This window comes from Raphanus sativus, chromosome 3, assembly GCF_000801105.2.
Source record: "Raphanus sativus cultivar WK10039 chromosome 3, ASM80110v3, whole genome shotgun sequence".
Classification (NCBI taxonomy): Eukaryota; Viridiplantae; Streptophyta; class Magnoliopsida; order Brassicales; family Brassicaceae; genus Raphanus; species Raphanus sativus.
In genome coordinates, this window is record NC_079513.1 from 12,048,945 (window position 1) to 12,065,324 (window position 16,380).

The following is a 16,380-nucleotide window of genomic DNA, read 5'->3' on the forward strand; positions in this document are numbered from 1 at the left end:
TTTGGTGTCCATGATTGAGAGATATTTGATGTGTGAATATAAGTTTGTTTGTCTCTTAGTCCTCTCCTTTCTCTATTCTACTTCCTTTTGAAGGCTTCACTGGAAGTAAGGAAAATTCTGTTTCACAGATCCCAAGGTGGTAAAGACGTCAAAGGGAAAGAAGAAGAACAAGAAAAAGAAGAACAAGAAGATTGTTTCTTCAAATGACAAAGAGGGAGCCGAAGACTTCCATGACAAGGTTCAGACTAGTTAGTTACTCTGGTTTTGCTCCTATTTGCATCTCTCAGGTTAAATGAATGCGTTTCTTGTGTGTAGGAATCACATGATCTTCATTCCAAACAACAAGGTGTTGAAGAGACTGGATCCGGCATCAGAGAGGTAGAGGTAGCCAACTTACCTAGTACGGAAGATGACATCTTTACGCCAAAGTCGTGGTCTGAGGATGGATATATAGATGATGAGATCGATCCAGTCATGAAGGAAATGCTTGATAGGTAAAAGACCCTTGTTAAATTCTTTTTCTTTTTCTTTTCTTATATGGTGAATATATATAATAATGGTTATTACAGAGAGATAGAAGATTTTGCTCGAAGATTGAACTCCAATTGGGTTAGATCGCGAGGACAAGAAAGAAGGCCTGTTCACTTTTCCATGAACGGCAACGGGACTATAAGACGGCATATAGGTATCATATCTCTCTCTCTTCTTTGTCATCATATCATCTTTACTTGTATCGTAATGTTGAGTTGAACTGATAGGGTATAATTTGGATGTGATCATGTGAAGGTCAATCTTCAGGACACAATTGATGAATTCAATGGCGTGTCACAGTTTTGGTTGGTTATATGAGCAAATACGAGAGAGAGAATGCTTCATGAGTCGCTGAAGTAGATGCAGTTTTGATTTGATTTCTTTACACTGTAATGATTGATCCTTTGATTTGTAATACCACGTTTTGAGTATTTTTGTTGGTGTATCCTTTTTAGAATTCGATTCTATATTAGTTTCTTGTTTCAGTTTGTTTGTTTATATAAACTCACAAGCTAAATAAGGAAGACATGTTACATTTTTTTAGCATCAGAGCTAACAAGCCACATAAGAGAAGAAGCCAGACTGTAATATGATAAGATCCAAGAGGCTAAAGATAAACAAAACATCTACATTGTCAACATTGTTCAAAGATCAATTATGTAATTTGGTTTGCTGTACCAGCAAAAGTACAAGAGATGGTCGAGCAAGCAGTGTCAAAATGATAATGATAATTGGTTATGAAAATTCTTGTTAATTATATATTGTGCTGAAGTCAACAAAAACTAAAAATAGAGGAAAGCTTTTATATTTTTATTCAGTTTTCTATTTTCTACTCTATTTTTGAATAAAAAATAGAGTGGAATAGAGATGTCTTAGAAGGAAGAAGTGACGTTCAATATGTAGAATGGAGAGGAAGTGATCACTGAGGTTAACGACTACAAGTGATGCTAAAACATTATTAACGGAATTACTCAGAAATCTAACAAATATAGTAAATTATCGTTGGTGGTTGATTTTGAATAAACTAAGATGATCGGGTTGAGCCAAGAAGATGTTTAGGGCACGTGCAATGGGAAAAACTCTGATGAGTTTCTTAGCAACATATCTAAACTGTTAAAATAGAAATACAAATAAAATTTAACTCTTAATTTTTTTTAATAATTACAATCTAATGCCACTAATGCCACTGACTTTAAACAAATGTAGTTTTATTTTTTTTCTAAACAGCCTTATTAAAGTTACGTAGTCATTTTCCACAAAATTAGCGATCGTCTCAGATTTTTGAACAGCTATGAATATTGAGAAGGAAGAGCAACCATCAGTGGAGATGATGATTCGAGTGACATCTTCGATCTCACTAGCTGACATCTCCACAGATTCTAGGGGAACCTCGAGAGATTCGGTTTCGGTACAAATCACCACCGAACAGATTCTAAGGGAAGTTTCAAAGATTCAAGAGACCCACATCTTTCTACCTAATCAGAAATTATCTATTCTGTTGAGCTTTACAATTTCTGACTACAATACGACGACAGAAGCAATTTGAGGACCAGATTAAGCTGCTATACTTGAGGACCAGATTGACTGAGCTTTCTAACTTAATGCTAAGACATAGAGGTTTCTTTGGAGAACTTCCCATATGTCTGGCTGCTATATGCTGTTAAAGATTTCTTCCATATATCTGCAATTTGATAGTTTGATGATTTATAACCAAACTGCTATGGAAAAGATGTTTTGATAGCAACAATGTATGTCCATATGACGGGTGAAAGTACGTTTGCTAAGTCTGCATCAAACTTGCGTACTACGTGTCCCTGTACCTTGCTCTTTATACCAGCATGTATGAGGCTTTACCATTAGAGTGTAACTGGTAAAAAAAGAAATTTTTGGAATTAAAATAAATGGAATATAGCAAAAAATGGAATGAAATCCATTCCATTCATTCATGATCAAATTTGTTATAAAATGATTTTCTTTGTATTTTTTCTATTTAGTTTTCGAATTCATGGAATGAACATTCCATTCCATTCATGTCAAATGGTGAAAAAATATGGAACTAATGGATTAAGTCATTTCATACTATTCCATTCAAAAAATCAACCATCCAGTTGCAGCCTTAGTGTTTCTTGATGTGTTCATTCCTCTTAGCAAGAGTACATACGTATATATGAGTTATGAGCTCTGAGATATCTAACCCGTTTTGCCATATGAATAATTTGTAGGAAGTTTACAAAAAAAAAAATTTTGTAGGGCCTGAGTCTCTGAGATATATCAGGAAATATTGGCAAAAACGCTTGCAAAAAGTTTTGAGGCCAAATTGATAATCGCTGACTCTCTTTTGTTGTTTTGGTAGTCTTATTTTCCCTTTACTTACTCTTTAGGGAGAATTGGAAAAAAGAGACATATTATTTTTTTTTTTGTCACTTTAAGACTTTTCATACTTTTGGCAATTTTGGACTTATTTTACCCTCGGTTGATGAGAAAAATAGTAAACTTAAATAAAAAAATTTACAAAAATATGAAAACTATTGGAAACATAAGTATGACAATTTATATATTTTAACTTTAAAAAAAAAAATTGGAATCATATTTTATTTTACTTTCTAACCCAAGTTAGAATACACATTCTGGTGATCTATTTTACCTAGAAAACGAAATATAAGTTTTATACATCGATATATCCTTGATATAAAACGTTATGTAGATTTCCTTGTCATATATATCTTAGGTACATTTTGTGACGTTTCAATCTAGCAAGAACTCTTCACTATACCTGAGGTTATATAACGATAAATAACCACAACTCTACGATATACCTTACGTACTTTTTGTGAAATTAAGGTCATGTACCTTTTAACTTATGTGACGTCTTAGATAGAATAGGTCTCCCACTTACTGTACATTGTTAAGGCCTAGGTATGATACGTTTTCTAGGCAAATCCGAAAAATATGGAAACTTCCATATTCGGTTATAGATGTTTCCTAAATCTATCCCCAAATATCTTGGAGAATATTTTCTCCACGATTTTCTCCTCCTCCCACGATCTCTTCATCGACGATCCCATCTTCTATTCTTCTTCCTCCCTATTCCATTCTCTTCTCTCTTCTCTCCATCATTACAATATGGTTCTAATCTATGTTAAATCTGGTGAATGGATGTGTAGTTGCAGCGACCAGTGGAGTTTCATGGTAGACAAAGCAAGGCGTGGTCGAATGATACCATTAGAGACTACTACTTTGTTGGGGCACCTCAAGATCATGGTGTGTGAGGATTATGGCGTGGAACCTGATTCCGTTAATGCAGAGTTCAGCTATGAGATGGTGGATCAAAGAGGGAATCCTCCCATAATAATCAGTAATGATCGACAAGTATCTAACTTTGTGGCCTATGCGAAGAAGGGTTCGTCTACAACCTTGTGTGTCACGTTCGCTAGTAGTGGTGTAAATCAAAAGGAACGCGTCAATATCGATTTGAATAAGGAGCCGTGTGATTCAAGTAATGTTGATGACGAGGAAGATCCTGACAGAAATCGAGCAGAGTTTGTCAAAACTTCAAAGGAGTCTTGCGTTAGAAGGAAAGATCATGTCGCTGCGGATGCTTGCGGTGATGCCGGTTTAAGGAGTGAAAGTAATGGAGGTAGTGAAAAGGATGATCAAACTTGGAGCGGAGATTTCGTGAAGAAGAATCAAATTTTCAGAAATAAAAAGGTTTTGAAGGCAACACTGGAGATTTGGGCGATGAAGCATAATTTCGATTTCATTGTTAAGAAGTCTACAAAAAAATGGTGGTATATTCGATGTAAGGATGCATTGTGCAACTGGTCCGTGCGTGCGGAATGTCTGGATGGGTCTACATATTTCATGATCAACAAGTGTGAGGCAAGACATTCATGTGCTCCTGCAAAGAAAAGCAAATTCGGAAAGACCTCATCGGCAAGAACAATTGGGAGACTGATACAACATCGATTTGATGATGCAAATGATGGACCCAAAGCAAACGAGATCATTAAATTCATGAGAATGGAGCATAGTTGTGAGATCAGTTATTGGCACGCATGGGAAGCTCGTGAATTTGCAATTGCAGCTGCTAGAGGTATACCAGATGAGAGCTATGCAAAAATACCAAAATATTTGCATATGATCAAAGAAGCTAATCCTGGTACACATACTGAATATGAAACTACAATTATAATACATACCAAGCTCATAACCAAGGATCATATTTTTAAAAAAGTTTCACAACCATTCCATTACAAAACCATAAGACAACCATTACATAATTCCAATATTACACATAACAAAATACATAAAGGACTGATGAAATACATAGTTCCAATATTACACATAACAAAACCATAAGACAAACAAGACACTAAACCAAACCGAGACCTTAGCTATGACTAACAAGTGCAGTCACAAACAAACAAGAGAAAATAACATTAAAGGAGTGATGAAGACTAGTTTTTCTTTACCCCGCGTGTGGACCTCCTCAACGATGGCTGCTGGGTCGTAGTTGTCTTGCTCGGAGAAGGCGTCTCTCCATCCTCAACTTCAACGCGGGGTTCCTTAGTTGGAGCTTTTAGCCGATGTTCCAATTGCTCTAATTTCTCATCCATCTTCTTCTCCATCCTTTGCTCCATTGCAGAGATACTCTGCTCAAACAACTGCGCCATAAAAGCCTTCATGTCTTCATTAAAAGATGGTTGCTTCGATCCACCATTGAGAACCTTATGCTTCCTTTTTTCCATACCACGATCTGGAAGCCTTTTCTTACCCTGCTTTGTTGTATCGCCTAGGCTCGTTGATCCTCTTGGAGTCTGAAAAGTTTCATCACTCTCATCTGTCTCAGCTGCTTCATCATTCACTCCCTCTTCACCATTCACATTTGCTAGAGATTCCTCTACAGCTTCTTCGAAATCCCAAACATGCTGAGTGAAGTCATTCTTTGCGGAAATCAGCTCAATTAGACCCTTGATTCTTTCATCCTCCACATCATCTCTGCGGAAATCAACACTCTGGATAACATCCATATTCCCTGTCCATGAGATGAATGGATACATGTCATCCTACACAAAAAAATAATGAAAGTTAGATCCTACAAATTTATTTCAAACCAGATGGAGTCATAAAAACAAGTGATACTTACCTCAGCTGTAAAAATCTCCTCCAACCGATTGATCTCTTGATATGACACCTTTCCAGCTCCCATCCAGTTGATGCATCTAGGACCATCCGCAAAAGCTTTGTCCAGTTTCTTACCACAAAGCTTTCCAATCTTTGGTACAGCTTCCATTGCCCAAATCTGCAAGGCGTAGGAGAATCCATCTAAGACATAACTACTTGTCTTCTCCTTTAGTTTGTAGCGGTTCTTGGCTATTGACTCGCAGAGAAGATCATAAGAAGCAACTCCCCAAGGATACTTTCGAACCTTCTCAAGATCCATGACCACCTTGATGTATTTGAGCGGGATATTCTGCTTCTCATCTCTCGCTAAAACGACACAAAGAATGAAGGCAAGGTAGATCAGCCGTATGCGATCTGCATTCTTCCACTTCTTGACAGAGTCCTTGTCCTTATTCCACAGATCGAAGAGTGTAACTGTCTCGTCTTTCCTCCTCAAAACCCTGCTCCAGAAACCACCATCAAATTTCCACTCTTCAAACTCCGAAAGGGAGATACTCGTGTTGCACTCAAACCCGGTTACTGCGTGGTACTCTTGAAGTGAGAATCGAAGTGGTCTCCTCGCAAAGACAAACCAAAGCTCGTGAAGCTTGTAAGTCACCAGCTCCCTGCACAAGAAGCTGTGTACCACTCTCGCCGAGTACCCGAGACCGTTTTCATGAAGCTTAAAAATCTGAGCAAACACCGGATCTTTCTTCACAACATCCAGCTCCTTTGGCATCCACGCTGTGAACTTCTTAATTATGTAGTCGATCCTGCAGTTGTTATTGATCTGAGACACCTGAGGCTCTTCGCCCTCCTTAAAAAGCCTCTTTGGTAACTCCTCCAACATATCTACAAGGCATGAGATCATCATTAGTTCAATTTGTAAAATATCAATATCATCACAAACGATGAGATCAAAATAAAACTGTTTTTACATTTACATTCTCTCTTTCCTAGAATCGATCAATAAACAAGTCACATATCTATTCAATAACCATTTTTCCAATCAAAGAACAACAAACTAACAATCGAAATAATGTGGGTAATGAGAGCAGAAACAAACAAAATCCTATTCTAGAAGCATTTTTCCAATCGGACAACAACAAAGTAAGAATATAAACACTACAAGAACAACTACTCTACATTCAAATCGGACAACAAAAGCCCTACATATCAAAGAACAACTACTCAACTACAACTACTCTAAATTACAAACTTATAAACCTCAAGATCAGACAACAACTAAGCCAACATATCAAGAACCAACTAAGCCGAAAAGTAAATACAATCGAAAACATTAATATGTAAAGAGAAAAGCTTGGTGTATAAGATTATAAACCAACAAGTAAATTAATTTACTTTAACAAAATATCCAAATCGAGAATCACAAAATCTAGGTCAAAATCGACAATCACAAAATCTAGGTCAAGAAATAAAATTGAAGTAATCGAATACATAATGTGAAGAAACCTCCTAATATTGACGAAATCAATGGAAGAACCCACCGATTTTGACCTTACCCGATGAAACAACTCAAAGAAGGAAGTATCGATTGTGTTCCTTCGGTGTGGTCGAAGAGGAAGATGAGGAACAAGAGGGTAGGACTTTTTGTAGGAGAGATGAAGAGAGCGTTGGAGAGGAGAAGGATTGAGCAGGAGAAGAGATGAAACTAGGTATCAATCGCCATAGATGGAGCTCGGCGGAGAAGAAGGGTGAAATCAAATAGAAAGGGGATTTAGGGTAAGGGATCAAATCGATACCCCTTTGGTTTTTTTTTTTTTTACTTTTAAAAATTTTACTTTTTAATTTATTAGAAAATCTAAATGCATTTAAAATTAATTACCAAAATCTTAAAAATATATTATAAATCTACTTAATCAATAATTAAAGGGCATTAGGGTATTTACAAGGTTTCAAAATCCTATTTTCCTAAACAATCTAACTAAAATCCTAATGTGACAAATGGGAGAAAAAAGTGGATCTATTTCCCAATTTTAACGTTGTTTGTTTAGTTATTAAAATATTTCATGTCAAATTGGTATTAAGTGGTAGTGCTGGTTTTTGGTCCCAAATAGCTTTGAAGTTATATTTGTCACAGTATCCACTATGCCATTGTTTTTATGAAGGATAATAGACTCTTTTCACGTGTGATTTTTTAAGTTGTACCATCTCTTAGATAATTATTTTAATAATATCTATTTGCATAATAATATCATAACAATACTTGTGATTGTATTTTAGTATTTCCTTTCCTAAACAACCAATTAAACATATTGTTAATAAAAAAATTTCCTCCTGATTTCTTTCCTAAACATATGCTTTTTAACTTGTGATTTTTAATTTTGTTGATTTAATTGTAGATATAACCATGATTTTAAATTAAAAGGACCACTATAAAATGTATCTTTTATGATATTTAATGTTGTTATTCATATAGGTTTTTAGATCATATGACACAACAAACTATAAGAAATAAATGTAGATTAAATATACAAATACAGGTAAGTTTGTAATAATTAATTGAATAAACAAATGAATTATACAATTTATTATATTTGAAAATAATATAAATAATTAAAATATGGATATAAAATGAAAAAACACCCACACGGTCAAGATCTAGTGTTACTTAAATGTGGCTCAATATTGAGTTCCCAGGCTTTTTCCAAGCAGAAAGTGTGAACAGCAACATTTAAAACCTACACATTCAAGCGCATGCATGTTTTTATTATATGATTGTTAACCTTTTTTTGTTGCATCACTCCTCATGTGTTACTGAGCAAACACTTTTATCATTTTATATGTGACCGAGTAAAAGTTTGTAAGTCTATATCTCCTGCAATTTCTTCTCTTCAAGGTCCATATATTAGGTTTTGTTTACGTTTTTTTTTTTTTTTTTTTTATAAAAACGTTTACGAGTTCGAACTGTTTTTCTGGCGTTTGTTTGTAGAGGACGTTATTGGTTCCCACTGAAAAGTAGTGTTTGCTTTTGAACACAATTGTTCATCAAAATTTGGATTCGATAAAGTAGTGTTTGCTTTTTTTTTTCTGAAATTTTAAATTAATTAATCAACAAAAAAAAAAATTACAGGCTACTAAAGTCTATGATTTCAAACATGAACATAATCAATAGATAAAGCAAACACAAGCTTTTTTTTATCATGAAGATCGTCCCATCCAACGCTGCATCATTTCCGTGTAAAAAGATGGGTGCCGATATCGTAAAAAAAAGATTCTGTTTTTATGGTTTTCTCAATTGCGCGAGTCAAGTAGGCTGCAGTCTTGGGAGGTCCTTAATGCCGCCTACTATTTCTCTTTTGCCATAAACAATAGACGGTGACTTGAAGAGCAAGTTTCAGGAGACAGCTATCTACCTTCTTACGCCAGGAAAAGAGGAGAGATGCGATAGTGATAGTCCAATCAGGATTTACCAGAGGACCTAAGATAAACCCGAAAAAATCAATCCAGACAGTAAAAAAGTAAAAACACGCGAAAAACAGATGGTCTCTGATCTCGTCAGATTTCCTGCATAGTAGACTTGGGTTCCGCGTCAGTCATAGTAGTTTTATTGACTAAAGTTTCAAAACACTATGATTAACGCGGATCGTTCCTTTAGTCCATAATGTAAATAGATATTTTATTATATTTTTTACATTCTTTTTATACTAAATATATATATATATATACTACACATTAAAACATGGTTTTTGCATTCTTCATATTTTATTATATTTTTTACATTCTTCTTATACTAAATATATATATACTACACATTAAAATATTTTATTATATTTTTTACATTCTTCTTATACTAAATTTATTAGTTAAAGCGAACCTAACATCAATTTACCTAAATATCAACCTGAGGGATGACATCATGTTTTTCTTCTTTTTCATAAGGACGAGATTCATAGTTTCAAACTTCTTCCTCGTTTGATTTTACCGTTCATATCTTCAAAAGGCTTCAAACAAAATCTAGAGGATATTTTTACTCAATTTGTTGGTATATCACTATCGTTGTTTGGGCTTTCAATTCTAATATTTACTATCTTTCTTAAGAAGCATTTAACACGATTTTTTTACCAAAAAAAGCATTTAACAAGAATTGTTCACACCGGATATGTGTATCTAGCTAGACGTGTGTATGGTGAAATTATCTATACAAATGCATAAGGCTTAAAACTACTATATGATTGACGCGGATCGTTCTTTTAGTCCATAATGTGAATGGATATTTTATTATATTTTTTACATTCTTCTTATACTGAATATATATAACATACTACACATTAAAACATGGTTTTTGGGTTTTGTAGGACTACAAATATGGCCGTAACCAATGAACTAGAAAATAGGGGTTTTTGATAATTATGTTACGATATATGCATATGCTATTATTTCAAGGATGATGAACATAGTAGTTATTTGTTGCAAACGCCACCAATTTATTAGTTAAAGCGAACCTAACATCAATTTACCTAAATATCAACCTGAGGGATGACATCATGCGATTATATCAACCTGTACACTTGCTGGTTTTAACTCCTGGAAGCAGAGACGTCTTAGAGGGGAGGTCAAGCAGTGCACAACTCCAGGGTCCACATGAAAAGGGGCCCGATAATTTTTTGTTTATAATTTAGTTGGTTAATTTTTTTAAAAACAATTTGTTTAAAATGAAATTACTTTAACAAAAACTTATTTTATATATTTACTAGGTGTATTGCCCGCATATACGGACACAATTTTCTTACGAATATTTATTAGTTTATATATTTTACTAAAATATATATGCTTATTATTGTATTAAATTTTTGAAAAGACTAACATATTAAAATATTTTTGATTTTAAAATCTTATACTTTTGTTACCACTTTTTGTACACTTATATTTACTTATATTTTGCTCATATTTTCTATGTTTTCAATTATTTATATTTTCTGTTACATATATTTTGCTCATCTATACTATTTAAATATAAACAATAAAAATTTTACTTACAAAAGTAATAGTTGGATCAATACATTTTATTGTTAAATTGAAATAAAAATAAGATATATTTTTATTAAATAATATGATTACTATAAGTTCGTTTTATTTTAATATATATTTTAGATTTTGGATAATTATTATTAATATTTATTTTAATAATTTAGCTAATCAAAAAAATGAAAGTTAGTTTTTTATTTGTTTTTAATTTATTTTTTAAAGGTATAATTGATATTGACCACTCTAATTTTTAATTTTAAAATATATTTTTAAAATTTTTGGATAATTTTATCATTATTAATTTTATTTACTTATTTAATAAAAAAATAAATTCGTTTTTATTTTGTAGGTAATTTATATATTTATCCATTAAGGATATAAAAAATATTAATCACTCTAATTTTTTATTTTAAAATATATTTTTAAGTTTTGGATAGTTCTTATCATTATTAATTTTAATCAGTTAATTAATCATAAAACTAAAATTCATTTTTATTTTATGAATAATTTATATGTTTGTTCATTAAGGATATAAACGATATTAACCAGTCTAACTTTTAACGTGAGAACTCCGTTGCGAAAAATCACTTCGCAAATAATAGTATAGATTTTCCTAAATAAAAAATTATTTAATGTACTTTATAATTAAATTCATTTCAATTTTTCAGAACGTATTATTTTGATAAAATTTCCAACTTTTCTTTTAAAAAAATTCAAGAAACAAAAGTTGGGCCAGGGCCCCGGAAACTTTTGAGCAGAAGGCAGAAGCTGATTTGTTCGTGTGTGTTAGATAAAACATAATTGATGAGATTCCATGTACTAGACTTTTTCTAGATTTTATCGACACTTTCTTTTCAGCAGAAGCTGATTGTTGTGACACAAATATCTTTTCACAGGCAGAGAAGCTTCTGGACCCCATTGCTCATTTTGGACAAAAACAATCTATGCGTGCGGTAACCAAAAGGTAACGTGGAGGTTTGATGCGCTGGAGACAGATACAAACGGACATGTCTTTGCTAGACCACACCACTCATTTTGGCACTGGCGTGTAACAGAACGATCCAGTTAAATAGTGAGTGATACAAAAGGAAATTAAACCAGTTTAGACATGTAATATATTGGCCCATATTTTATGACTTTGCTCGTTTTAACTTTGGAGTACGCTTCGAAAATAAAAATTGATAAGTAAATTTGAACGGAACCAAAATAAATTTAATGTAAACCAGATCAAAGTTCACAAATAACCTAGTTTTTGTATTTGTGACCCAAACAAAAAAAAACAAAAATTGGAATTGGAATTGGAATTGAAACGAGAACCAAATCTGTACTAATAAAACATAAAACTTTTTTTTAAGATAGTTTACCCAAAAAAGAAAAAATTCTCTAATAAAAGAGAAGTGCCATAGATAATAGTTGCTGTTCGGTGGCCGATAGTTTACGCTGCCGATTACCATCTTTCTTTTTTTTTTCTTTTGATGTAAATACTTCGATCTGTGTGATCGATCTTTCTTTTCGCTTGGCGAATCTCTTCTTTCGCGATGACGATTTTGTTGTGACTGTTTCAATCTAAATTGGAGCAAAGTTTCATGGCTTTTCTTTTGTTCTCAATGAAGATTAAGTTTGAATAAAGTTCCGGTCATGTATATCGGATTAACACTTTGTTCTCTCTTCGCGAATTCATACAAAATCCCGACTGTTGGTGTTTGGTTTATCTTCTTTAAAGGTTAAGCTTGGAACCTTTTCTTCAAGAAATCAGTCTTAATCCGTTACTGTTTGCCGGTAAATTGGGCAAAGGGTTGATGTTGAGATTGAACCTTGATTAAATCCTCCAAGAGAAGAAGTGGAAGCAAAGAAGCTTGCCACACAAGAAAAGAAGAATGAAGAAGTGACCAAGGAGTCACGTAGAAGAAGAATGAAGAAGTGGAAGCAAGAGATAGCTTACCACCCAAGGAAGAAGAAGAAACTTGTGTGAAGAAGAAGAAGAGACTTGGAGAGCAAAAAAGGAAGAAGTCAAGGAAGAAGACTTGGTTGTGTAACTAAACAAGAATAAGAGTACTAGTTAGTTGGTAAGCTAACTAAGTTATGTGTTTAAGTTAGTGGAAGAGTTAGTAAGAGTTGGTGGAGTCAACAACCAAAGTAAGTTGTGTAGCTTTGCTTGTGGAATTAGTCTATGGCCAAATATGTAGAGGCATGGAGTAGGTAAGTGCAAGAGAGTATGTGCAAGTGAGTGGAGTTAGTAGAGAGAAATATCTACTATAAGTATGTATGGGTATGTATTGTTGTAAAGTATCCAAGTCTAATAAAAAGGATTTAGAAAAGAAAAATATAGACATCAAAGTGTTCTATCTTCTCTCTCTACAACCATAAACAAAACGTGAATGAGAGAGTTAAGAGAGTGAGTGTAAGCTTGTGTTATGATAAAACACAAGACAGAAACAGAGAACAAAACAGAGAGGCCAAGTCAAGAAGAGTCAAAATGTCAACAGTTGAGCTTTCTAATTGGAAAAGGGGATGAAGATGATGGACTAAACTCAGTTGCTTCAAAGGAGATTCAGTAGAGTTTGGCGTTCTAATGCAAGCGGTCCAACAAAGGATCAACTTTAGCTATCATTGAGCAGTCCCTGTGCTATGAATCGGAGATGTAAGATTTACAACACATCAACATCGGCAGAAAGCGTAAGGGAGACAGGTAGTGAGTGCAAATCAAAGAAGATGGAAGTGTTGCAGGAATGATAAAGACTTTGTCGGCGTTTTTTTCAGTCTGAAACTTTACCAGCGGTGGAGCAAAAGTTTTTCCGATCTGCATGCTTTTCTTTAACACGTGGATTATGCTTAAGTTTTTGTATGACACGTGTTTTCTTTGTGTCCATGTGTTTGTAAACTTTATTTATACTCCTACTTCTTGATAATCTTTAATGAAAAGTTATTGACAAAAAAAAAGAGAAGTGCCATTTTCATCAACTATAAAAAGTCAAAATAGGTTTATTTTATTAATTACATAATATGACATAAAAACAATAAGATTATTAATAATAAATGAATTTAACCTATAATTTGAATTTTATTTTAATTATAACAAAACATGTTGAGAAAAATCTAACAAAATTCTACTCGTTTTTAAATAGTTTTATTAAATAATATATTAATTAGTTTCGTAATTAATAATATAATAAATTTAATATTAACTAAAAACTATTATAAAAGAAAAAGTTCTATGCTATTTTAAATAAATTTATAATTATAGTTTGTATTATAATAAAATAGAAGTATTATATAAATTAAAAACAGAAATAATATATTAAATTGGCAAATTAAACTATTTAATTTTTTAAAAAATGCTTTCATTTAAATAAATTATCATTTACTATTAAACGGGTTAAAATTTGTTAACTATGTAATATTTTTATACAAAAATAAAGTTTTTAACATATGCTAAAATTTTATTTCTATAGCTATATATTTTCAAAAGATATATGTTGAAGAAGATTCTTAATTTGATTATTTCAAAGTACATATTAATAGTACCAAATTCGAAAATATAATAAAAATTAATAAGAAGAAAACTACATAAAATAAATCACGGGGAAATTTCATATATACACTTCAAAAATACATAAATCATTAATAGACAAAAGACAAAAATAGCCCTATCAAAATTCTAACTTAATTACACACTTTCTCTCTCGGCATGCGATGAAATTGACGATGGTGATAGCGATGAGATCCAGTGATGACGGCGACGGCGACGAGATCGACGGCGACGAGATCGAGCCAGGGCAATTAGATCGATGGTATCCTCTCTCATGAAGCAAACTGAGCGACTATAGCGACGATCGACATAACCAATGACTCGTTGATAGTTGGACTGGCGATGCAGATTCCATCTTCAGGAGTTGTTGTTGGGAAGATCAGAATCAAGAGCACTCCTGGATCTGGCGAGGCTCTCTTGAGGGGTCAGGTCAAGAATCTGTTGTAGAAGGTTGAAGAAGAAGAAGCACATCTTATTAAAAAGATATCAGTTGAATCTCGTCCCTTCATCCATCTCCCTACTTCTCCCATGGGACTCCTCGCTCCGACTCCGGCCAACACCCCCACAAGTTATCGATGGAGTGCAGATTGTGATCACATCTCCCGTTGTTTCAGGACAGCTCAGAGCAGCAGCAGCATCATCTCAGGTAAGCATTATCAAATATTTATTTTGATTGTCCACATAGCTTCGATTGTGTTTCCTCAATGCACTTCTAATGTTCTTCGACTCGTATTCACCAAATTAACCAACTCTCTACCAATTTTGTTTCTTATTAAAGAACATCATTCTCTTATAGTTTTTTTATAAGGCCTTATAAAAAGGTATAATTGAGCATTGAGATGATTGAGCATTGAGAGATACTTGGGGTCTCTGTTGATGTTGTGAGTTGCTATCATTTTGTCTTTCAGATACCTAGGCCATCATCACAGTTGGATTAGTAGAAAGTTCTTGCTACGACAAGACGCAAGTTGCAACAGGCGAATACTGTGGGTTGAGATGGTCAAGAGAACCAGATGAGGTGGAAGTAGTTATGAGTGGAATCTCAAAGCTACTGGTCTCTCAGTTCGTTAACCTTCAGTCTGGTTCTCAGAATAAAACTATTGATGTATGTTTATAAAGGTTTATAAAACCAATCATATAGATATATGAAAACGTTTTGTATATAAATCATTTATAAGAGTATAAAACCATTTATGAACCATCTATAAATTGTATAGGAGCTTATAAAACCTCGTATCAACCAAGTTTATAAAAAACATATAAATATTTATATAACTATAATTCTGAAAGAGTTGTTTGGAGGGGTACACTACAAAAAAAAAAGCCTAGTTTACATCATTTATTTTTTATATTTGCATTAGTTATAAATGATGTAAAAATTTTTTGCATCATTTAAATAAATGACTCTGAAAGTGGTGATGCAAATAATATGTATCACTTCATTAATAATTGATGTAAATTTATTAAATATTTGCATCAACTATATAACTGATCTCAATATATATCACTTGTAATAAATGAAGTTAACATTTACATCAACTTTTATAAACGATGTTACTATTATATCAACTAAAATAATTGATGTGAATTATTATGTCATTTATTAATAGATAATCTAAAATTAATTTTATTTTCTAAATAATTTTAAAATTATATTAGTTTAATTTTTTTGATATAAACTATTAAATCCATGCACTTTTTAAACTGATACAAATTATTATAAAAAATGTAAAATATTTTATTGACTTCTGAAAAATGTATATTAATACATACAAAACAATTAATTAATTAATTAGGAAAATCAGTGCACGTAAAAAAGAAATAACACAATTCATTCATCGGACAAACTCACAAGGCATAAATAAACAAAAAATTGCTAAACAATATTATAAAACTAATCATTATTCACATCTCCATGAACACTGCTCTGTCTTTCTCCATGAACTTCCACGACTTTCCAACTAAGTCCAAAGTCTTGTGTCAACAATGCAATCAGTAAGCCAAAATCAAACCTGAACAAAATCAACGTATCAATAATAGCTTTAACATTAGAAAGAGAAGAAATAGTAGAATCAGAGAGGATAATCATAGAGATTTTCATGTTTTTCACCTGGTGCAACATTGGTGGTGACTCAGAATGCCAAAGTTCCCTACAGCCATAAGTCAAT

At 32.8% G+C, this 16,380-nt stretch overlaps 2 protein-coding genes across 5 annotated transcripts in view; one reads left to right on the forward strand and one right to left on the reverse strand.

The window, feature by feature from the left end:
* LOC130509529 (SKP1-like protein 20) overlaps positions 1–1,016 on the forward strand; it is a 3,494-nt gene extending 2,478 nt beyond the window's left edge. For 3 of the 4 annotated variants that reach the window (XM_057005666.1, XM_057005667.1, XM_057005668.1), the window contains exons 7-10: positions 129–238; positions 316–494; positions 570–685; positions 759–1,016. In XM_057005666.1, the coding sequence (XP_056861646.1) occupies positions 129–238; positions 316–494; positions 570–685; positions 759–784 (431 nt within the window). In that variant the 3' untranslated portion in view covers positions 785–1,016. The remainder of the gene's footprint in view (positions 1–128; positions 239–315; positions 495–569; positions 686–758) is intronic. The other variant, XM_057005669.1, reaches the window with a different exon arrangement.
* Positions 1,017–4,988: 3,972 nt separating this feature from the next.
* LOC108835791 (uncharacterized) lies at positions 4,989–6,568 on the reverse strand. The gene is made up of 2 exons (XM_018609010.2): positions 5,678–6,568; positions 4,989–5,597 (listed from the first exon to the last, which is right to left on the reverse strand). The coding sequence occupies exons 1-2, from the start codon at positions 6,566–6,568 to the stop codon at positions 4,989–4,991; spliced, it is 1,500 nt and encodes a 499-aa protein (XP_018464512.2).
* Positions 6,569–16,380: the final 9,812 nt, after the last annotated feature.

Coding starts and splice junctions, on each gene's coding strand:
- LOC108835791 (XM_018609010.2), bottom strand. CDS start 6,568: ATGATGATCTCATGCCTTGTAGATATGTTGGAGGAGTTACCAAAGAGG. Junction 5,598..5,677: donor AGGAGATTTTTACAGCTGAG/GTAAGTATCACT, acceptor TTTTTTGTGTAG/GATGACATGTATCCATTCAT.